General features: G+C 37.7%; 1 protein-coding gene across 1 annotated transcript in view; it reads right to left on the bottom strand.

Moving 5' to 3' along the window:
• TBC1D22A (TBC1 domain family member 22A) overlaps positions 1 to 23,849 on the bottom strand; it is a 171,424-nt gene that overhangs the window by 75,372 nt on the left and 72,203 nt on the right. The window contains exon 10 of the mRNA XM_069849907.1: positions 17,515 to 17,590. Within this exon, the coding sequence (XP_069706008.1) occupies positions 17,515 to 17,590 (76 nt within the window). The remainder of the gene's footprint in view (positions 1 to 17,514; positions 17,591 to 23,849) is intronic.

Here is a 23,849-nt window from a genome sequence, read left to right as displayed (position 1 = left end):
TACAATGAGAAAATTTAACTAATTTACAGCTTAAAAAAGTCTTACTACAACAAAGAAATACAAATAATCATCAGTGCAAATCAAAGGTTTCTATAGCAGTACTCACACACACTATGATTATGGTAGTATGTTTACTATTTGCAAACTGTGATATCACTTGCATGGATTATTGCTAGAACTAATAGAATTAATTTACTCTATGGCTTACATAAACATAGCAGAATTTCATCCGAAAAAAATCACAGACATTCCGTTAACAGGTTTTAGCTAACATATATTAGCACTGTATAAATGACAACCGCTGCAGAAATGCTAATGTCATATCTTAGATAACTGTGTAACAAGAAGTCTTTGTTAAAGCCTAAATAAGACAGTCCTACTATCAGTCTTTATATTAATAGATTCTTGAGAGATCAAACTTGACCCACATTCACACTGGCATATTAACAGCTAAGACAATGAGTACATGCTGGCCTTCCAAATTTCACATTTCTCAAAGCCCTAAAAAGACACTGTAATAAAAAAAAGCCAAAAAATATCACCTCAACAGTATGGTAGCACTGTTAAAAGAAATATTACCCGAAGATTAAGGCAGCAGGAGTTAACTTACACTAAATTATAATATAGACTGAAATTACTCTAACCCTTTTCTTTCTTTTTTTAGATTCATAGAATCATAGAATAACCAGGTTGGAAGAGACCCTCAGGATCATCGAGTCCAACCATTCCTATCAAACACTAAACCATGCCCCTTAGCACCTCGTCCACCCGTGCCTTAAACACCTCCAGGGAAGGTGACTCAACCACCTCCCTGGGCAGCCTGTTCCAGTGCCCAATGACCCTTTCTGTGAAGAATTTTTTTCTAATCTCCGGCCTAAACCTCCCCTGGCAGAGCTTGAGGCCATTCCCTCTTGTCCTGTCCCCCGTCACTTGGGAGAAGAGGCCAGTACCCTCTTCTCTACAACCTCCTTTCAGGTAGTTATAGAGAGCAATGAGGTCTCCCCTCAGCCTCCTCTTCTCCAGGCTAAACAACCCCAGCTCTCTCAGCCATTCCTGTTCTCCAGCCCCTTCACCAGCTTTGTTGCTCTTCTCTGGAATCGCTCCAGAGCCTCAACATCCTTCTTGTAGCAAGGGGCCCAGAACTGAACACAGCATTCAAGGAGAGGTCTCACCAGTGCCGAGTACAGAGGGAGAATAACCTCCCTGGACCTGCTGGTCACGCCGTTTCTGATCCAAGCCAAGATGCCATTGGCCTTCTTGGCCACCTGGGCACACTGCTGGCTCATGTTCAGTCGGCTGTCAACCAACACCCCCAGGTCCCTCTCCTCCAGGCAGCTTTCTAGACAGACTTCTCCTAGTCTGTAGCACTGCATAGGGTTGTTGTGCCCCAAGTGCAGGACCCGGCATTTGGCCTTGTTAAACCTCATGCCATTGGACTCTGCCCAGCGGTCCAGCCTGTTCAGATCCCTTTGCAGAGCCTCCCGACCCTCCAGCAGATCGACACTTCCACCCAGCTTAGTGTCGTCCGCAAACTTGCTAAGGGTGCACTCGATGCCTTCATCCAGGTCATTGATAAAGACATTGAACAGGGCTGGACCCAGCACTGAGCCCTGGGGAACACCACTTGTCACTGGCCTCCAGCTGGACTTCACACCATTTACCACCACTCTCTGGGCCCGGCCAGCCAACCACTTTTCCACCCAGGAGAGTGTGCGCCTGTCCAGGCCAGAGGCTGACAGTTTCTCAAGCAGAATGCTGTGAGAAACTCTGTCAAAGGCTTTGCTGAAGTCCAGGAAGACCTCATCCAGCAGCCGAGTCACTTTTTCTCACAATACATTTCATGGCTATATGAGAGTGTCAGCTGACATGATACAGTTGTTTCAATATGGAAGAACATAGCAGAATTTTTTTAGAATTTAAAAACAATCAATATTGAGCTTTAAAAATAGGGCCAATCACAACACATTACACCAAAGCTCCACATATCTCAACATCCTGCATTCAACGGTGTGTAAAAATGAGTACCCATGGAAATGTATAACTCATTTCTCCATGGCACTTCCCAGCCTCCATCCAGCTGTGGTTAAAACACTCTTTGGTAGACCTGGTTTCTGTGTTCCTCAAGTCATGTCCTCCTGTTATATAAATTTTTAAAAATGTTTATGCACATCTTAAAACTATCTGTTACTTCTCCTGCAAACATTAAAGTATATGCTTCAGAGGCTGGAGCACCTCCCATAAAGGGACAGGCTGAGAGAGTTGGGCTTGTTCAGCCTGGAGAAGAGAAGGCTTCAAAGAGATCATAAAGCAACCTTCCAGTACCTGATAGGGCCTTACAAGAAAACTGGGGAAGGACTGTTCACAAAGGCTTGTAGTGACAGGACTAGGGGTAATGGGTATAAACTGGAGAGGGGCAGATTTAGACTAGATAGAAGGAAGAATTTCTTCACCATGAGAGTGGTGAGGTACTGGAACAGGTTGCCCAGGGAAGTTGTGGATGCCCCATCCCCGGAGGTGTTCAAGGCCAGGTTGGATGGGGCCTTGAGCAGCCTATTGTTGTGGGAGGTGTCCCTGCCCATGGCAGGGGGGTTGCAACTAGATGATCTTTAAGGTCCTTTCCACACCAAACTACTCTATTATTCTATAGAAAGATATGTGAATCTTTAAATTATTAATTTCATTTCTATGTACTAACTAGGTAATCAGATACTTCTGATAGACTGAACTGCTACTATGGAAAGTGATCTCATCAAGTCCTGGATAATCCTTCTCTTAGTCATGTGCACAGGAAAAGCACTACAACATTACCACTCTGTATCGTGCCTACATATTGTCAATATTTCTAAAATTATATGAGAATTTTGTGATAATAGCCTCAGCCTTCCAGTCCCAAGACCCTGTGACTAATCATCTTCCTTCCCCTGCAAACCAAATATCCTGCCCTTAACCTTCACACCCAGGCCTTCTGCAAAGTCATCCACTGCCCCAGCCGGAAGAAAGACAACAGTCAATATCAACACTAGTTGAGCTCTGAGCAACCTGTACAAGTGCAACGGGTATCTAGCTGGCGCTCCAAACAGAACAAGTATCTGTTTGGCTCACCCTGTGGACCTTCCTCAGCAACTGTGCTAATCAACAACACTTTTAAAAATAAATAAATAATTAAAAAATCAACAAATCAGCTTTATGTAAGTCATGGAATTCTGCACAGTGTAGACCTTCCTCCCTCTGTAACATGTTGATGAAGGAAGTCCTCAGCTTGAAAAGTTATGGGAAGAAGACAGATGTAGTAAGCATGTATGTTCAGCAACCTTAGAGAAATAGGCTTAAAAATGAAACAAAGTTGTTTATATGTACAAGTCCACTTTTTGAAGACAATATAAGCTTCAGAAGCCTCTAGATTTTCATTTTCCACACAGAGGCCTTGCATGCCTCTAACTTCTAAAAGCTTAGAATAAACTAGTCTAGTCTAGACTAGACCAGACCATTTTCAGTTGGAAAGGACCAAGAACAATCATCTAGTTGAACTGCCTGACCAGTTCAGGGCTGATCAAATGTTAAAGCATGTTATTAAGGACATTGTCCAAATGCCTCTGAAACACTGGAAGGCTTGGGTCATCAACCACTACTCTAGGAAGCCTTTTCCAGTGTTTGACCACTATCTTAGTAAAGAAATGCTTCCTAATATCCAGCCTAAATGCCCCTAATGCAAGCTTTGAACCATTCCCACGTGTCCCATTATTGGTTCCCAGGGAGACGAGATCAGCACATCCCTCTCAACTTCCCCTCCTCAGGAAATTGTAGAAAACAATGAGGCCTCCTTTTCTCCAAAGTAGACAAGCCCAAAGTCCTTAGCTGATCCTCACAGGACATTCCTTCCAGCTCTGTCACCAGGTTTGTTTCCCTCCTCTGGATGCAACTGAATGACCTTAACATCCTTCCTAAATTGTGGGGCCCAGAACTGCACACAATATACTCAAGGTGAGGTCACAGCAACACTGAATTTAGCAGGATAACAACCTCTTTTGAGTGGCTGGTCATGCTGTGTTCAATGCACCCCAGGATGTGGTTTGTCCTCCTGGCTGCCAGGGCACACTGCTGACTCGTTCTGAGCCTGCTGTCAACAAGCACACTCAGACCCCTTTCTGCCAGGCTGCTCTACAGCCACTCCTCTCCCAGTCTGTACTTGTGCCTGGCATTACTCAGTCCTAGATGCAAGCTCTGGCATTTGTTCTCGTTACATTTCCAAATGTTAAATAAATCGTTAATTGTTGCTCAATGCTCCAATCTATCTGGGTCCCTTTGCAAGGCCTCTCATCCCTCCAGAAAATCCACAGCACCTCCTAGCCTAGTATCATCATCAAACTTGCTAATGGTGTATTCACCTGCACCCAGATCATTGATAAATAAATTGAACAGAATTGGCCCTAGAATTCAAGCCTGAAGGACACCACCTGTGACCCATCACCAGCCAGTTGTAACCCCATTCACCACAGCCCTGTGAGCTCTGCCCTTCAGCCAGTTCTTCACCCCGCACACTGTTATTAGGTGAATCATTCAGGACAAGTACAGAATTACAGCCATGTGTCTGCCTTTGCTCTAGGCAAATTTAGCTACAAGTTAAATATACTGAAATGAGATACCAGCTTAAATTTACTTTTTAAATGTCACATTTAGACACCTATATTGCAGACTAATATAATTAGATAATCCACTACATCAAGCAGGACACAAAAAAAAGTCAGTTTTATTTCTAACTGAAGTTACTAACTCACACAGCAGAAACAAATTTCATTTGGTTGCTTGCAGCCATTGAAAGTAAGTAATGAAGAGCAATAAATTGTGCCAGTTGTGATATTTCAACTACAGTTAACAGACATAATGAATTTCTTGAAAGTTGCTTTCTACCCTAAACAAGTTGAAAAATAGACTACTAAACTCTGTGCATTACATACAGTTGATGCAAGACTGGAATAGAAGATGCATTGACTGAAAAAGCTAATTCTTCATACTTTGTAAGTAATCATGGGTACAGGCTATTTTGCTGATAAAGGTAATTTGGACAGTCATAATCTAAATTTAAATTTTCCATTTCAATGAAAATAAGTACGTGTGTGCAATGAATAAGCAAAATATATAATTACTGTCAGCTTTCAGACTTCAAGTATTTTATTAAAAATACTTCTACTGCAGTCTCTGGTAGTGAAATTATTTTAAAGTTTTTAAAAAAGATAGTTCTTTTATCAAAATTCAAAAGAAAGAAGGACTACATTTAATGTTTTGCAATACATTCAATAAATCTATATGTAAAGTTGTGGTGAACCAAGTCTTATGATTAAAGCGTAACATACATTATACAGATGCATTCCAAAGTAGCATTCCACCAAAAATGTGTATTTTGCACATAAAAAGCATTTGTAACTATAATTTTAACAAATAGGCTTATTGCATATATTTGTTTGCATGACCATATTTAGCCAGATGTTCCTTACGGAAGAAGGATCTGTACACATAAACAATTTATTGTCAATGTTTAATGTCAGCTTCTCACACTGTGTTACTGATTTCAGAATAAAGTTGTATGTGACTACAGAACCACAAACTAAAGCCACAGGTAAGGACAGAAATAACCTGTACTAAAGCATGACTGAAACATTATCCTGACTGGGAAATACTGTCAGAATGACTGCCTAGGAAAGTTGACATCTAAGCAAAGAGGAACTGCAAAATAGTATTAAAATCATGCATGAATGGCCAAATTACAGTGGCACAGCACGGTGCCATCACATCCATGTAATTGACTGCTTTAGAATATTAGTCTTCTGGTGCTGACCTTCAAATAATGATTCCTGTCAAACCTAGCAATCTTTTGTGACATTTGACTTCAGACTTAGTTTTGACAATTCTGAAATCTATTTAAGTATTTCATACCCTGGGCACTTCATTTTTAACTCCATCTATCAATACATTTTACAATTTATCAATATGTTACACACATTTCATTATACATATAAAAAGCACTCATTGTTAAAAATTATCTGAAATGCAGTTAAGCTAGGAATCTCTGATAAATAGGCTTTTTAGTTCAATGAAATGAAGAATGGTATTTATTTCTCATGAGGAGCCACACAATTCTGGAAAAGCTTACACTAACCAAGAGTAACTCCCTCTGGTACTAACCCAAAATGAACAGTAAAATAAGGAGCCAACCTTTGCCACAGAGGCTTATTGGCACTGCCATCTACATGCAGAGTGATGTTTGTGCATTGCTCCTTCACATATGAAAATGTGCCATAGAAATAAGCTAGAGCTCCTGTTTTCCAGTTGCCCTTTCAGCAGTATTTTCTTCTTTCTGGGCCATGCCAACAAAGGCAAGCATTACAGACTAATCATTCAGAGACTAACATAATGGAAGACAAGTCAAAGAAAGCAAACGGCATGAAGCACTGACATATTTTAGAAAACAATTTCCACATCTACTACAGTTGCGAATCTCCACTGTCTAGCTGTTTGTTAGTTAGCCACTTTGTTATTTTTAAAAAATGAAACAGCAAAGACATAGAGACATCATAGTCTCTGAAGTCGAAGATAATAACAGAGGCACTTATTGTAACGGGAAAGCATGATATGTAGAAGAACCATTCCTTCAAACCTTAAAATCCTTTCATCTCAAAATACATAAAGGTTTCCTGCAGAATTAACAAGAGAGTATGTCTTTCTTTTAATTCTCTAATGACACTTTTGGAAGGTTCCCTGTATGAAAATATGAATTTTTAAAGCAAACAAAGAAAAAATTTCTTTGGCAGGTAATAAACTTATGGAGGAACCTAGTGGAGACAGAATTACTATGTGTAACCGAGAGTTACTTCAGAATTGCTCAAGGTCTTCAGTCACTATTTTATTCATGGTTGTTTATCCTCAATTAACTCTTGCTGTTAAATAAAACTTAACACCTTTCCAAGCACATTTAAAAAACTGATTAATAGACGAATGCAATCCAAATTTCTCCTCCTGACTTCTCCACTACAAGAAAGATAAAAATACAGCAAGTTTTCAGCTGCAGAATTTGACAAGGGTAATAAAATCTGTTATTTTTCTAAGGAAGCATTGAATTTAAAATCCAGGCACCATTCATCCTATGTTAGGTCAAATGTAGTAAGAAATTATTATTTCTGACTTAATGCAAATTATTTAACAGTTAATGGTGATAATGAAGCTTCATAACATAGATTACAGCAAACCCGTATATTTTTAAAACATCCTATGACAAAGAGTCACAATATTACAATATTTGGCACTTCATTACCTTGTGACTGATCAGACTTCTCCCATATATCACCATGCAAGCATTTACCTTTTACTAGATACACCAGATTATTAGTTAAATTTTGCCAGATTATTAAAAGGATGAATTTTAAAAATGGAAGTCACATGGCTAATCTTAAATTCATTCACAGGGGATATGCTTACAAGCCTGGAATTTGTCTGACCATTCGATTACAACCAGTATTTTGCACTGCCATAAGCTGTTGAGAAGGCAATGGCATTTCTCTCCTTCTACAGTGTTGCAAGTTCTTGACTACAGAAAAGTTTGTATTGCCTAGTCCATTATGAGATGCAATGTACAATCTTATTGAGTAGTGTCAAGTAATATTTTTTTCCAGTTTCTTCATAATTCCATGACTGCTTAAGGTTTACCTCTGAGTTTGATAAAACTGGTTTTTGTAAGTACTGCCTGCAGGCTTCTAGATGTCTTCAGGGAACAAGTACTCCTTTGATTACATCAGTCCCAGTCATCCATGCTTGTCTTCCACCATTTTGCAGCACATTTTGCTCCCAAGCAGCAATTCATGCAACTGCATTAACTCAGTCGGAGACTCCACAAACAACATACCAACAAACAGCTCATGTGTACTATCCATTCAGTCTATGTAATAATAAAATGCTGAAATCTACTACACTTGAAACACTGTCATTTCCTTTAAATTATAGCTCTCATATACTGAATCTTGCTGTCCAAAAGGAAGAACTTTGTATCAATAAATTACTGCTTTCTTTTCTAGTACTTTACCCACCAAAGGCAAATTTTGTCATTTTGTTTTCTCTCTTCCTGAATCGTTTCTTCATTGTTCAAAGCCAGTGTGTTTATGGGAGACAAAAGTAAGAGTTTGGAGTAAAATCCCAACACCAAATATTGCCAGATGCAGATTAAAGCTTACAACTTCCCAATCTGAATTATGAAAGTCTGAACAAAAGTAATTCTGTCAAGACAACAGTTTAGCAATGACTTATTATTAGTTAGATAGAGTATTTTTGATTAATATACATTAATAACAAAAGAGGTTCCTGATGAGTCAAAAAGACATTCAAACGATCAGGTACATGCACTTGAAAACCAAATCTCATTATGATACATAATTCTTCTTCAAGTAATAGTAGGAATCTAAGTAAAATATTTACATGCTTATTATAACCTGTTCCAGAATTAGTTTGATTTTATTCCTGGCTAACATCATCCATTGTAAGAATTATAACAAAAACATTTTAATAACTTAATTGAAAAGTCCTGTACAAAATGAAAAGATGATTGGCACCAACCCAGAAATCTTGCTAAATTATATTCTCCTCATGGCCGACAATACAGAGACAATCATGTATTTGAATTTAGCTCACTAGATTTACAGCCAGCAGCTATGACTGATAAATAACTTCACACACATGATACAGCCAATATTCCAGTATGAAAAAGCCCAAGATGCTGATCTGAAAGAAAAAGAAAATGGTGGCAAGAGGGATGGGGGACAAGCTAGTTGCCTCAAGGAATCAAATGCAAGTAACAAAAATATACTATACTATACTATACTGTGCAAAACGGAGGAAACTATTGGGAATAACAGCTAGTAGAGATCAAGGAAGATTTACCGTTCTAGTGAAAAGTTAAAAATAAATCCTGTGTTTCCAGGTTGAATATCAAGTTTGAGTTCCAAGTGCAACAATCAGTGAGAAACACATTTGACAAGATACTTCTACTTCCAGGCAGTATTCACTTGGCTTTTGCAGTTCTAAATCCTAACTGTCTGCATTCATAACAGGGTTTATGCCTAACACTTTTTAAATTCCACATCAAGTTAAACCTCCTATTTAAAAGTTAAACGCTTACAGAGGTCAGGAATTCACAAGTTATTTTACAATCACTCTCAACTCTTGCTAAAATCTCTGAACTTTGTAACAGCATACAAATATAATCTCCATGGTAAAACACTAAAATATTATATAAAAGAGATGTTAAATAATTATAATGTTCAGTGAGCATCACTTAAGAATGGATTAAAGTATAATGCAGTAATTACAACCATAAAATCAGCTAAAAAAAACTACTAGTGAGCTAAATTAGATGGCTTTGTTAAAATGAAAAACAGCTTTGTGGCACAAATTAATTAAAACTATTATGAAATGCTTACAAGATTTTTAATCACTTCAGCACCAAGCTGGCATATAAAGATGAAACAACAGAGAAGGACTTTATTAATCACTGATATTCAACAGCAGCAGTAAGGTCTAAATAAATTCTATTTCCATTCACAATTCAAAATGCTTCTGCGTGGTTAAAAAATACCAGTCTTTTCGACTATTACAATTAAAGCTCTTATTTTCGATATACTTCAACACAATCCTACTTCAAATTTATGTGTCAATAAAATACTTTACAATACAACTAAACATGAACATGATTTTGTACATACAATTAAGCATTTTTTAACCATACTTTAAAAAAAATCATTACCAGATTGAATATGTAACAAAGATTGATCAAATGTCACCTATTACCACAGATTCATCATCAGTTCACTACATGAACACCTAAGATTAAAATTAAAACCCAAATTAGTTAATCTATATCTATCATGGTATGTTGAATGGATCATTTGTTCTGCGAGTTCTTATTAAATAACAGTAAGTTGTTCAGTAAGAAAACATATTCGTCTTAATTAGTCGATATTTTGCCTTTTTGAGATTCAGATTTTCCTAAACAAAGAAGTAAAACAATTTTTCTCTGCAATTTAATATGTTCAGTCAGCACGGATATTGAACTTCCTTTAGAAACCATGGAAGCATCAAAACTATTCAATAGTTATCTCTAATTACTTCCTAGGCTTAACTCATATAAAATTAAGCTCCAGGTAGAACCCTGAAACATGCTTAACTGGATGCAGGGGGACAATAACGACAAAGGATGAAGGTAAGGCTGATGTACTTAATACCTTCTTTGCCTTAGTCGTTATTAGTAAAGTAAGATGTAATTGAATGCACCCTTAGTAAATTCACAGATGACACTAAGCTAGGAGGAAGTGTCAATCTGCTTGAGGGGAGGGAGGCTCTGCAAAGGGATCTGGACAGGCTGGATTGATGGTCTGAGGCCAATGGGATGAGGTTTAACAAGGCCAAGTGTAGAGTCTGCATTTGGGACACAAAAGCCCCATGCAGCATTACAGGCTTGAGGAAGAGTGACTAGAAAGCTGCCTGGCAGAGAAAGATCTGGGGGAGGTGGTGGACAGCTGGCTGAATATGAGTCAGTGGCGTGCTCAGGTGGCCAAGAAGGCCCATGGCATCTTCACAGAATCACAGAATAACCAGGTTGGAAGAGACCCACCGGATCATCGAGTCCAACCGTTCCCATCAAACACTAAACCAGAAACCTTCAACCCTCATTCTTCCAGGGGATGACAGGCATTCAGACCTGCCTGGGATCAGGCCTGATCTCCAGTGCTTGGCCTGCATCAGAAAGAGTGGCCAGCAGGACCAGAGAAGTGAACCTGTACTTTGCATTGGTGAGGCTGTACATCAAATACTGAGTTCAGTTTTGGGCCCCTCAATATAAGGACATTGAGGAGCTAGAGCGTGTACAGAGAAGAGCAACAAAACTGGTGAAGGGGATGGAGAACAAGCCTTAAGAGAGGCAGCTGATGGAACTGGGGCTGTTTAGCCTGCAGAAAAGGAGGCTGAGGGGAGACCTTATCACTGTCTAAAACTACCTGAATGGAAGCTGTAGCAAGGTGAGCGCTGGTCTCTTCTCCCAAGTGACAGGCAATAGGACAAGAGGAAATGTCCTCAAGTTGCACCATAGGAGGTTCAGATTAGACATCAGGAAAAAATTCTTCATTGAAAGACTTATCAGACACTAGAAGAGGCTGCCAGAGAGGTGGCTCAGTCACCATCCCTGGAAGTATTTAAAAGATGGTTAGATGAATTGCACAGGGAAACAATTTAGTAGTGGACAGGTATGGTTGGACTCTATGATCTCAAAGGTCTTTTCCAACCAAGTGATTCTATGATTCTATGAAACATTTCTTTGAAGCACTGGATAGTTCTATGGGAAGAGGCATCTTTATCTCCTGGGACAAGAATCTGCTGAATGCTAAACAGCAATGCAATGTTCAGAGCAGTAATGGTAGGAATTCCAAGTGACGTCTGGACTTTTAAAACTTTAGCAGCCCAGAAAAAACATGCAGTTCTTAATTCAGACATTAGAAGGGACAGTTCCACCAGCACTAATCCTATTTTAATGAAGGATGTTTTATAAGCATCTCCAATTAAATACGGACCAGTAACATGACACATAAATATTAAGCATTAGATCAACCAACGTTTTAGATACATCTACAGCGAATATTTCAAAGCATGAGGAGTACATAGAATGGTGCAATTAAATACATTCTTTAACTGTGGACAAAAAAATTATTTATAACAATGAACATTTTTTAATTGACTATGTTTCATGAAGAACCTGATCTGCAAGTATATACATACATATCTCATATATATACAATCTCATATACAAGAGATTGATAGTTTAAACTTCTGTGTGCAAGCATATGAAAAATATATGCAAAGTAATAATTTCAGGCCATGACATGAAGGTATTTTATCACAAGTCCTCATTAGTGGCATTATTTACAGAACTCGGACAATTGAAGACATTTGTAACCCAAGACAGAAATAAGTCAATAACACGTCATTAGCAGAGGCAAGATTAATTTGTTCAAAACATTAAAACAAAATGCATTATCTAATTTTTATTTTATTTTAAATGAATAAAACAAACACATTTACATGATGGAAGCAATAAAAAAAAGTAGGATTTGTAAAATCCTTAATATGACATGGTTTCAAAGGGTGAAAGAACATTTTAACTTCACCTGGCACAAGAAAAATTATTTCACCAAACAAAATCATGTAGTATTTAATAAAACAACCATTCTTTATAATATCTCATGTAACAACTACAATGTTGCACTAAAAAAAAAATCTTTCTTTCTTCCTTTTAAAAAATCTAATTTTTTTTGTACAATACTAAAATGGAAATAAACTAAAAAATTTTAAATGAACTACCTTACGGGAAAGTGCAAATGCAGCACTCAATGTTCTTAGGCATTTTTACACTACTTCTGTTTTTAAAAGAAGGGGGGAAAATATATACAGCAACAGTAAGAACTTTCTTCTGCATTTTTATTTTTCCATTTCTTGTTACTAAAATTCAAGGGCCAATTCTACAGGAAAAATGGTGATTATCAGTGCAAGAATAGTGCTGGAACACTAATAACAAAGCATTTATATAACTACAAGAAAACATAAGCACAGATCAGGGTGTGCAGAACACAGATGCAAACACAAGGATTTTTTCTATAAAAGATGTAGAAAAGAACCTTCCCAAACTTACCCGCACAGCAGATGCAGAATATTTTTACTAAAATGATATGTCAATACTGCTTTTATAGTTTATTGTAATGCTAATGCAAAGCTGACATAAATACAAATAAATTCATAGTAAGCTATATTTTTTTTTCTAAAACTAATTTAGAAAAAATGCCACACTATTTAAGACCATAATACTTATATCTACAAATATTCAGCCTTCTCCAAATGGCTACCTCAAACTCTAATGTAATTACCAGACATCTTAGGGTAAACTGAAGAAGCTAATACTCACACAAGAATGAAACTAGCCAAATGCTAAACATTTAAGTTCTGGAAATACAAATTCTGAATTAATTTTGGCACTCCTATATCACTTTTTTTTGCTTTCAAGCCTAAATGAAGCATGCCACATGAGCATGAACTCTTACAAACCATGAGAGATGGTACATGATTTAGAGCAGAAAAGCTCTACTGACATTACAGGAAACGGAAATTATAATTAGTTATAACAGATTCCTTACATTATTGAGCTATCTATTGATCGTCCCTCTCAATACTTTTATATAATTCCTAGAACAATCTGAATGATGATGACAAGGAGATAAATGAGACTGAATAATGTTTTATCTTCAAATTCCATCTGGTCTATAACAACGTTCTATTAACAAACTCAGAAATTCCATTAAACACACGATTCATCAAAATTATTTTCTGGAGTTTAAACAGACTTAGATTATGACTAAATTAACAGAGCAGCTTGGCTGTTTGAAGTCTACTGTAATGTTCTGCAGCATGCACACAAGGACAGTTACACTGAGAAGAGTTGTGATCCACAAGGCTGGGCTAATGAAGGTTGTTTGAATCACTAACATAATGTATTAACATTTTTCATATGCTGGTAATCCATTACTATTAGCAACCAAGCTGTCCAAGGTTCATCCACTCACACAGCTACTTATTAGGTTAAGAACCTCTTCACCATGCAGTTACCCAGCATCAAGAAAATCATGTGACACAGTAGCAACAGGAATATTATTTTCTTCCACAATAACCTTAATCAGCAGTTAGGATATTTACAGTAAATATAGATTGCAAGACTTTTTTTAAAAACAAGACAAGCTTACTAAATACACATCAACCCTTTTGCTACAGCACAGCAGACCAAGTACAAAGATAGAAAGACAAAAGAAAAAAGAAATGGAGAGGAGTAAAGCACAATAATATATAATTTAAGCCAACTATGTTGTGACTCTATCAAGAAAGCAGGATCCCTTATCTCAGACATCCAAAAGTTTATGAAATGGCAGCAGTACGCATCCATCATTGCCTACCTAACAAAATTTATTTTCATCTTATATACACTTTTGTGTATTTTTTATGGCAGGAGAAAGTAACTGAGTGTACAGTCTTCTAGACAACAAGAAACAGCCCTAAAAGTACTGAAAAATGTGTTCTTTTACTGTTCCAACTTTTAACTGGACCACTGTATTATAAGGGTCATGATCAGCAGTACCAAGTCCAACAGACAGCTAATTGCTAACGGCATCCCTCAGCAGTCAATATCAGGGCCAATAGTGTGCAACACCTTTATTAACAACAAACAATTGCATGGAGTGGACTCTGGTTTTGGATGATACCAGGTTGGGCGAAGCGGTTGACATGGTCAAAGTCAGTGCTGCTATTTGGAGGGACATTGGCAGGCTGAAGGAATGGCTTATAGGAACCTCCCAGAAGAGGCAGATGTCCTGTATCTGGGATGGAATAGTCTCATTCAACAGCAATGACCAGGCACCAGCTGGCTGGAAAGCAGTTCTGCCAAGAAGGACTTGAGGGTCCTGGTGTACAAGTGGCTACACCCAAGTCAGCAGTGTGCCCTTGCAGAAAAGAAGCTAACTGTATATTGGGCTTTCTAAGCAAGAGAGAAGCCACTGGGTCAGGAGAAGTAATGTTTGCTCTGCATTCACAACTTTTGAGACTATATCTGCAGCATTAAAGCCAGTTCTGGGACACTGGCATACAAGAGCAAATCCAGTGGAGGGCAATAAAGGTAGCTTGAAAGATGAAGCACTTCACACATGAAAGGAGGCTAAAAGAACTGGATTTGTTCAGACTTAAAAAGCGAAGTCTATGAACAGCTACAGCTACCTAATGAGAGGACGTGAAGAAGATGAAGCCAGATTCTTCTCGGAACTACACAGAGATAAAATAAAAGCCAGTGGACATGAGTTCCATAAACAAAAATTCTAATTATTTATATAAGAAAAAAAAAAATAATCACTGCAACAGTAGTCAAACCCTTGAACAGTCTTACCCATATAGGCTGCCGAATCTCTATGCCTGGAGTTACTCAAAACTCAACAGGGCAAGGCTACAAAGTCTGATCCAAGCTGGCTCTGCCCCATAGACAAAGAGGCGAGAGCAGAGGTTTGAAATATTGACTTCCAAGGACTCCAGTTAACCTAAATTAGTTCTAGCTTTCCATAATGTCAATTACATCCAAATCTTACTGGCCTCCTTTTCAAACAGCAACAACAGCTTTTTAAAATACTTCATAATTTCAACAATGAAAAAATTTATAATGAAATTTTCCTTCGCTCTGAGGCATTATTATGCCCAATATTTAAGTTTCCTTTAACATCTTTTCTACATACACTACAGGTATGTCATATGGACAACACACTGTAAAGTAAACCTGCAATAATTCCTTAAAGATTTTACTTCGCTTTTTCCAACTATACTGCTCAAAACAAGGAAATCATCCTCTACTACTCAACCATGCAAATGATCTAAAACTAAGATTAATCTAAGATGTCACTTTCTAAGTATTTAGGACAGTATGAACAACACTAGCAAACACTAATGTCTACTAAATACTACCAGAAAAAAATTCCAGTCTAGAAAAGGTACTGTTCAGTACTCATCTACATTTTTTAAAAATCTTGGCAGTTCTCAGTCACAGACATTGATCAAAATCTGCCATACTGTAGAGCTCAAAGTAAAATATATGTTGTACGGGTTGCCTCCTATACTAAATACTATATAATTTAGATCAAAAAACACTGAAGAAAAAAAATGGATCCACATTTAGAAAGACAAACAAACACAGCTTTTTCATGCAGGACTATTTAAAAAATGTCATATTACTTTTAGTCCTATAAAAACCTCACAAATTTATTTCAAATCCTATAAAAATCAGGAACCTGCACTTTACTTTCAGTTAAAAAGCCTGGTAAGGGGCAATTTAAGTAAATACTTGTCTTTGCTACAGTTCTCTCTTCTTTTTAATTTAGTGTAAAGCCTTAAAAATAATTCTGCCCAAACCTAACCACTGAGAAAAGTTAAACTACATCTGCAAAGTGCTGAAGGTACAAATAAGACTACAAAATTTCTTTCCTTCTCAGAAACTAAACAATAAAACATTGTATTATACTTAACATTTTTATTTTTCATTTTAAAAAACTTCCCTAAAAAAATTGTTTATATAAAAATTCATTGACCGTGTTCAGGAAATCTACTTATAGGTGTTTCATTATGCACTTTATTTAATATGCACTCATTTGCTTCTATAAATAATTGAAAAGTAAACATCAAATTGATATAACTACAAAATAACAAGTCAATATTGCAAGCAGTTAAATTGTTAAAGTCATAAAATACAGTACTTGAAAAATAGTTTTAATATCAATATTCAGCAACCCTCTATGCAGAGGTATCCTCTTCAGTTTTTCATATTAATTTACATTTTAAACAGAAAGATGCAATAAAAAAAGTTTTACATACATTTACATTGACTGTGTAACCTTACATAAAGATTTTTCTCCTGCTTTCAGTTTTTGATGATTAAAAATACTGTAACGTCCTAAAAGGGCACAAAGAGCATTATCAAATATTTGGGATGTAAATACATACAGGACAAACCAAAATCTGTTATGGTAAGCACTGGCACAAGAAAAAAAATCATAGTATGTGTAATGAAAAGATAGAATTAATCTTTCCAAGAAGATTATCAAATATTAAGCTACACAAAAAATATTTTTCTATCTCATCATTGACACAGTAGTGTTGCAAATATATGCCTGGTTCTGCTTGGCAACGTTTTGTTAATACTTTGTTCATTAATTTAACAAACTATCAAGAGAGTATGTTTAGAATGGGCAAGCATTATCTCTTGCATTTCATTTAATTAAACTCTGTTCTAGCAATATGACAGTCAGCATTTCATGAAGGGAATTATTTTAAGGGTGAAGGTAGAAAATATTTCAAAGTGCCCTGCTAAAACATGAAAGCACAATCTAAAATTACCCCTGCACACACTGTAATTTATCTATAATATTAAAGATGTTATTTCCAGAGTTCATAATTAATTGGATTCCGCAGAGAAATTATTCAGGCATTCCAGATAGCAAAATGATGCACAGAGGCACAAAACATAGTGCCGAAGGACAGCCATAAACAACCACTGTGGCTCGCCCGAATTACAATCACCGAGCTCAATGTGAAATGAATACTGGCTGCCTTTTGTATGTGGTCATTACTCTGCTGCAAAAAAAATTGCCATTGAATTTTTATTATATTGCCTTAATAAAAAGTAATGAAAGTGGCTCATGCTCTAGTGGCTTTCTTTAAATGATACACAACAGTGAACTTGCAAATGCCAGTTTGCCACAAACTGACTGACTGTGACACCTCAGCTGAGGAAGGCAATGCTACCCCACCACTGCACGTAAGTGCTTGATATTGGCTTGACTTCTTGCAGAGTTTAACAAAACACTTTCAATGAAACACTGGTTAGAAATTAAGTTAGCTTTTAAGACTTACCGTCGATCCGACTAACAAGTTCTTCCAACATTTTCACTTTCTTTTGAATTCCTGGCTGTGCAAACGTGTAGTTATCCTGAAGAAGAGACCACATAGGTTTGTGAAGAAAACAAAACAAAACAAACACACACACCCCTGCCGAAATAAATGTTTCTTTTCCTTCAATTACTTATCTCAACCCATTTTTCTACATTTTCTTAAGGTGTTTGTGTTTTCTTTTTACATATCCTAGGTCTGCCTCTACAGTTCAGTACTGAATCATCACACTGCACTGTGCTACTTGGAGTCCCTGTCTCTAATGGTATATCCTGTAGCTATTGCTGCATGAATTGCTCTCTCCTTGCTAACTTAATGCCCCTGAAGTTACATCTTTATTGCAGAAGTCCAAGTAGCTTTAAAAGGCTGTCATCTTGAATGCCAAAATGTGTTACACTAGAGATTTTTTTAGGGCAATTTTTCTTCTCATAAACTTACAATATTATCACAAATTATGTAGGAAATATGAAAATTTAGACTGTAATCAGTGACAGCGTAAGAATTTGATCTTTAGAAGTTCAGAATAATACCTTCCAGCAGCATAAGAAATCAAAAGTCTATTTCAAAGAAGTTATGACTGTTCTGAACTCAAGGTTGCAGTTAATATCGTGAATCAAAATCTAACACACAAGTTATATAGCTAAAGTGGCAAGGTATTTGGATGTATTTGTTTGAATGTATTAACTCTAACTTGATTTTTTATTTTTAGATTGTAGCTCTATAATACAGGCTACAGTTTGAAATAATGAGAAAGAGAAACTATCTCCAGTTATAGCCCCAAAGTGATCAATCTTTTTAAATAAAGGCATTATTTAAATACACAGTAAACATTTCTGAATATTTAGTCAACAACCCCGTCACTCAACTTATTTTGTTATGGTTTTCTATACAGAAAGTCAAAAAAAGAAAATTATCAATATACGCTTTAAAAGAAAGTTGCTACATAGAATTGTTTTAATGTAACCACAGAGAAAACACACAAGGTAAAGGATATTTTGTCTCAATTGCTATTGTTTGAATAATTCCTTTATGAAAATCAATTAGAAAGCCAAGCAGCTATCCCAAAAGTCATCATAAAAATAAAAATCCACTGCTGCTGGAAAATTAGTTTTTCTTAATTTAACTTTGTATTAAAAGGGATTAATTTCAGTTAATTTTTTTGTATCTTGAGGTATACTTTGCTTGTTAAAAAGGCCATTTTGACTTTCCTGACCATATTTACATTTTTTATTTTCATTTGTTTTATGAAATTGAATTGCAATTTAATCTTCAAATTCCATAAAACTGCCATAAAGTATGAAACCCAGAAGTTCACAAGGGAAAAGTATACACGAATAATTCTGTTGGTTACAGTACATCAGCCAACAAAAGTGATTTACAGTATCAAAAAGTCTATAACATGCTCAGATCACTTGTGACTGCCCACAGTAGCAGCTATCTAAAAACTTAGAGCTAAGTTCTCCACTGGCCTAGCCGTAGCACTTTCACAGTGCCTGATATTAGAAGTCCATATATAAACCAAAACAGTGTTGATGAGGAAGCAAGGATAATTCTCTGAATTTTGGAATTTCCCACAGAAATCACCAAGTAAATATCTTCGGTAGAGCAACAAAGCAGCAGAACTGAAAGAATGCAAAGTCTCACACAGAATTCCAATCTACAATAATTTTGTTTTGGAGACAGAGGAACTACTCCATGCACTGGGGCAGTACCTTTTGTACAAGTATGATATAATCCTGTATTAGTCACGTATCATATCCAGGATATAGCATCCTCAGGAAACTGTATATTCCTTTCCTTTACAGAAATTACATTAACAATGAAAACTTGATTTTTTTTTTCCAAAATATTTATATGCTGTTCTAGTTACTTAAAGAAACTGATATTTCTGGAAGTAGGACTGTACTCAAAATACAGCTATATGGTACTCTATTATTTAATCTGTAACAGAGCTACTGTATCTTCACATATTTAACACTGAAAGCCAACACAGAGCTGAAACACTACTACTTCAATCATTAGTCTCTCTCCAGCTATCGCAGCTCCCAGCTGTGAGCTATGAATCTGAAACTGCTTTCTTTCTCAAAGCATCATTTACTACGTACACACCTGAAAAAACAACCCAAAACTGCCCTTCTGGATCTGAAAACAGACAAGTTGGCTCTTCACTATGTTTGATCTTTTATCTATTCATTTATTTTTCTGTTCATTATTTCAGCTGCAGTGAATACACCTGAGAGTCACTCTTCTACTTGCACGGACTCATCTAAGTGGGAATATCTCTGTTGGCTCCCCCAGTCCTCTCCTCTAATTAAACTCTGCTGTACCTGTTCCCTTCTCTGACACTTGTAATTGAATTCACAGAGTTTGCAAAACTGTGAGAAGGACATCACAAACATAAAAAGTATTCTCTTATCTCCTCTTCATGCTCCTTTTGTGCTCACAGGCAGAGAAAAAAGCTAGCAACACAGTTGAAAAAAAAAAAAAGCATGTTGAATCCATGAAACTCATTACAGAAGTAGTGGTTTAGATTTCGTTTTCTCTATCACACAACTTAATTGGAAATACCAGCTTTGAAATTGGACTTAACTTTACCCCCAACTCCTCTACCTCCTTCCCCACAAGCAGCACAGGTAGATAGGGAAGGGGGGTTGTGGTCAGTTCATAACACTTCATCTCTGCTACTCCCATGGGCCATTTATCATAGAATCATAGAATAAACAGGTTGGAAGAGACCCTCAGGATCATCGAGTCCAACCATTCCTATCAAACACTAAACCACGTCCCTCAGCACCTCGTCCACCCGTGCCTTAAACACCTCCAGGGAAGGTGACTCAACCACCTCCCTGGGCAGCCTATTCCAGTGACCAATGACCCTTTCTGTGAAGAATTTTTTCCTAATGTCCAGCCTAAACCTCCCCTGGCGCAGCTTGAGGCCATTCACTCTTGTCACACAACCCCAGCTCTCTCAGCCGCTCCTCGTAAGACCCGTTCTCCAGCCCCCTCACCAGCTTTGTTGCTCTTCTCTGGACTCGTTCCAGAGCCTCTACCTCCTTCTTGTGGTGAGGGGCCCAGAACTGAACACAGGATTCGAGGAGCGGTCTCACCAGTGCCGAGTACAGAGGGAGAATAACCTCCCTGGACCTGCTGGTCACGCCGTTTCTGATACAAGCCAAGATGCCATTGGCCTTCTTGGCCACCTGGGCACACTGCTGGCTCATGTTCAGTCGCTGTCAACCAACACCCGCAGGTCCCTCTCCTCTAGGCAGCTTTCTAGACAGATTTCTCCTAGTCTGTAGCACTGCATAGGGTTGTTGTGCTCCAAGTGCAGGACCCGGCATTTGGCCTTCTTAAACCTCATGCCATTGGACTCAGCCCAGCGGTCCAGCCTGTTCAGATCCCTTTGCAGAGCCTCCCTACCCTCCAGCAGATCGACACTTCCACCCAGCTTAGTGTCGTCCGCAAACTTGCTAAGGGTGCACTCGATGCCTTCATCCAGGTCATTGATAAAGACATTGAACAGGGCTGGACCCAGCACTGAGCCCTGGGGAACACCACTTGTCACTGGCCTCCAGCTGGATTTCACACCATTTCCCACCACTCTCTGGGCCCGGCCAGCCAACCACTTTTCCACCCAGGAGAGTGTGCGCCTGTCCAGGCCAGAGGCTGACAGTTTACAAAGCAGAATGCTGTGAGAAACTCTGTCAAAGGCTTTGCTGAAGTCCAGGAAGACCACATCCACAGCCTTTCCCTCATCCAGCAGCCGCGTCACTTGGTCATAGAAGGCTATCAGGTTAGTTTGGCAAGACCTGCCTTTTGTGAACCCATGTTGACTGGGCCTGATCACCCAGTTCTGTTGCATGTGCTTCATGATAGCACTCAAGATCACCTGTTCCATGACTTTCCCTGGCACTGAGGTCAGACTGACAGGCCTGTAGTTCCCTGGATCCTCCTTGCCAGAAAAGCCTGCTCCTGCCAGAAAAGCCTGCTCCTGAGTGTGCTCCTCTCAGCAAGCCACAGTTCTTGCCACGAACTTGCTCCAGTATGGGCTCTCCACAAGCTCCAGGGTCCATCAAGGCATTTTCACCTTCTCTGGTGTTGGGTCCCTCCACTACCTGCAAATGGATATCACCATACTGTTAACTTCCACGGGCAGTCATCACCAAAGGCTGAAAAGGAATCTCTGCTCCTTGGTCACCTTCTCCCCTTCCTTCTCCACTGACTTTGGTGTCTATAAGGTTGCTTCTCCCACTTTTTTTCACTCCTCTCACAGCTGCTATGCAGATTTATTTTTTTTTACCCTTTCTTATATATGTTATCACAGAGGCAACACTAGTGTCACTTATGGGCTCAGCTTTGGTTAGCAACAGGTCCATCTTTGAGCTGTCTGGAAATGGCTGTCAGACATGGGTTTTTTCTCACAGAAGACACCTCTGCAGGTCCCCTGCTACCAAAATCTTGCCCCATAAACCTAATTCAAGTTCTCTGATAACTTTTGCAGAAAAAAAGTGTTCCAAAATTCAGCTCTCCTGCCTACTCCCCCTCACAGTTGTGGGTCCTCAAAGGAGCATTTTGTTACTCATCTGGCAAATTTTGTTATATTTCCTCATCTATTTCTTGGGTAACTTTGTTCATGAATATTAAGACAACAACAAATACTGAATAAGCCACAAGTAACTGAGAACAGGATTGTCTTGCTCAACAAATCTTCAGCAAACAGTTAACAAAAAATGCCTTATATTTCTAACCACTGCTCTTGATGCTTTCTAGTAAGTACTCATGTGATAAAGTATGCATGAACACACAACAGAATCTATGATTAACATAAAAAAATTACGGACTGCTGTGCAACATCTAAATTCCTTGTTGTTCTGCTCAGATAGCTTCCAACATACTTTAAGTGAACTATGCTAACCTACTTCACAGCTGAATGGTTATAATATGTAGTTCAGACTCCGACACATAATTAGTTTCACCTTAGAGTACAGAAGGTTAAGATTTTATAATGTCACAAAGGCTCAAAATTTGCTTCAATCTCAAATCTTTGTGTTCATAGTCTGTATTTATTCTGTAGAACCTAGTATAACCACCTCACTGTCCTGCAACTACAGCTAGGTCTGGCTGGATGACTTCTTCAAAAATAATAACTATAATTTAAAATAAAATATTTCCATTATAGCCCTCACTAAACACGAAAAAATGTGTTTCATATTTCCTTACTTTTTTTTTAAGATTAGAGAAATTCTAACAAAGAAACTTGATTAGAAATTGAAAATAAATAAAAAATGCACAGAACAAATTTACCTGGGACATTCCTCCCATACTCACAAAAAGGCAGAGAGAGATCATGGTTTCTAAAAGCACTGTTTAACCACTAGGTTATCAAGTTCTATCCATTTGCCAGTTCTAATCCAAATGCTGACAGTAAGATATAACTCAGAGAGCTATTTACCCTGGAAAGTAAGTCCTAAAGTAACCTTTTCTGTGGATACGCTGAGAAAGTAACATGGAATGAACTAAAGACAGTCCTATTTGCACGCTTAATATTCTCCAAATGTTGGAGTATCTACACCATATATGACAAGCATTTTTTATTTGTCTGTCAGGAATACAATAACAAAGTAGATTCTAGTATTTTCAACCACACCTATCAATGAGATTCAAATTGGTCATTCTGATGCATTGTAACAAATATACTCCATTTCTAATCACCATACGTAGCCACAGTACCAACAGCTGTCTATTTAAAATATTACTAATTTAGGGAGTGGTATTAAAAATACAGATGCTTTACAAGCATTTATCAAACGAACTTCCAAAGGAACTGTTCAATAACTCCTACATATCTCCATGTTATTTTAATTTTAAATCTCTTCTAGAATAGGACAGGTACTTCGTAACAATGAGTTCATAATAAATCTAAAAATCTTTTTTTCCTGACTTCTTTAGTTATTTCAATTACACGCAGAAAAAGGAAAGTAAATAGCATTTCTGAATTAAGTATAAGTAATATATATACACATATCCTTCTGTATCTATAAATACACATATATATACACTTTATATATTTACATGCACACACAAAGGAAAACATATTATATTACTTTTTCTACTCATACCTTACTGTAAAGCCTGACTATGCTTCTTTCTTTGCCTTAAATATTTTGTCTAAAGGTGGACCATTTGTGTGCTCATTTTGCGGCGCTGGCAACGAACAGCGGAGGCGGTGCAGCAGCAGAGCTCCCCGCAGATGGAGCCTGGGTTATGGCCCGGGTTCAGCATTGGGGCAGTGCAGGAGC

This window comes from Phaenicophaeus curvirostris, chromosome 1, assembly GCF_032191515.1.
Source record: "Phaenicophaeus curvirostris isolate KB17595 chromosome 1, BPBGC_Pcur_1.0, whole genome shotgun sequence".
In the NCBI taxonomy this organism is placed as follows: Eukaryota; Metazoa; Chordata; class Aves; order Cuculiformes; family Cuculidae; genus Phaenicophaeus; species Phaenicophaeus curvirostris.
Note: the sequence above shows the minus strand (reverse complement) of the source record. Positions and strands in the feature narration are given on the sequence as shown.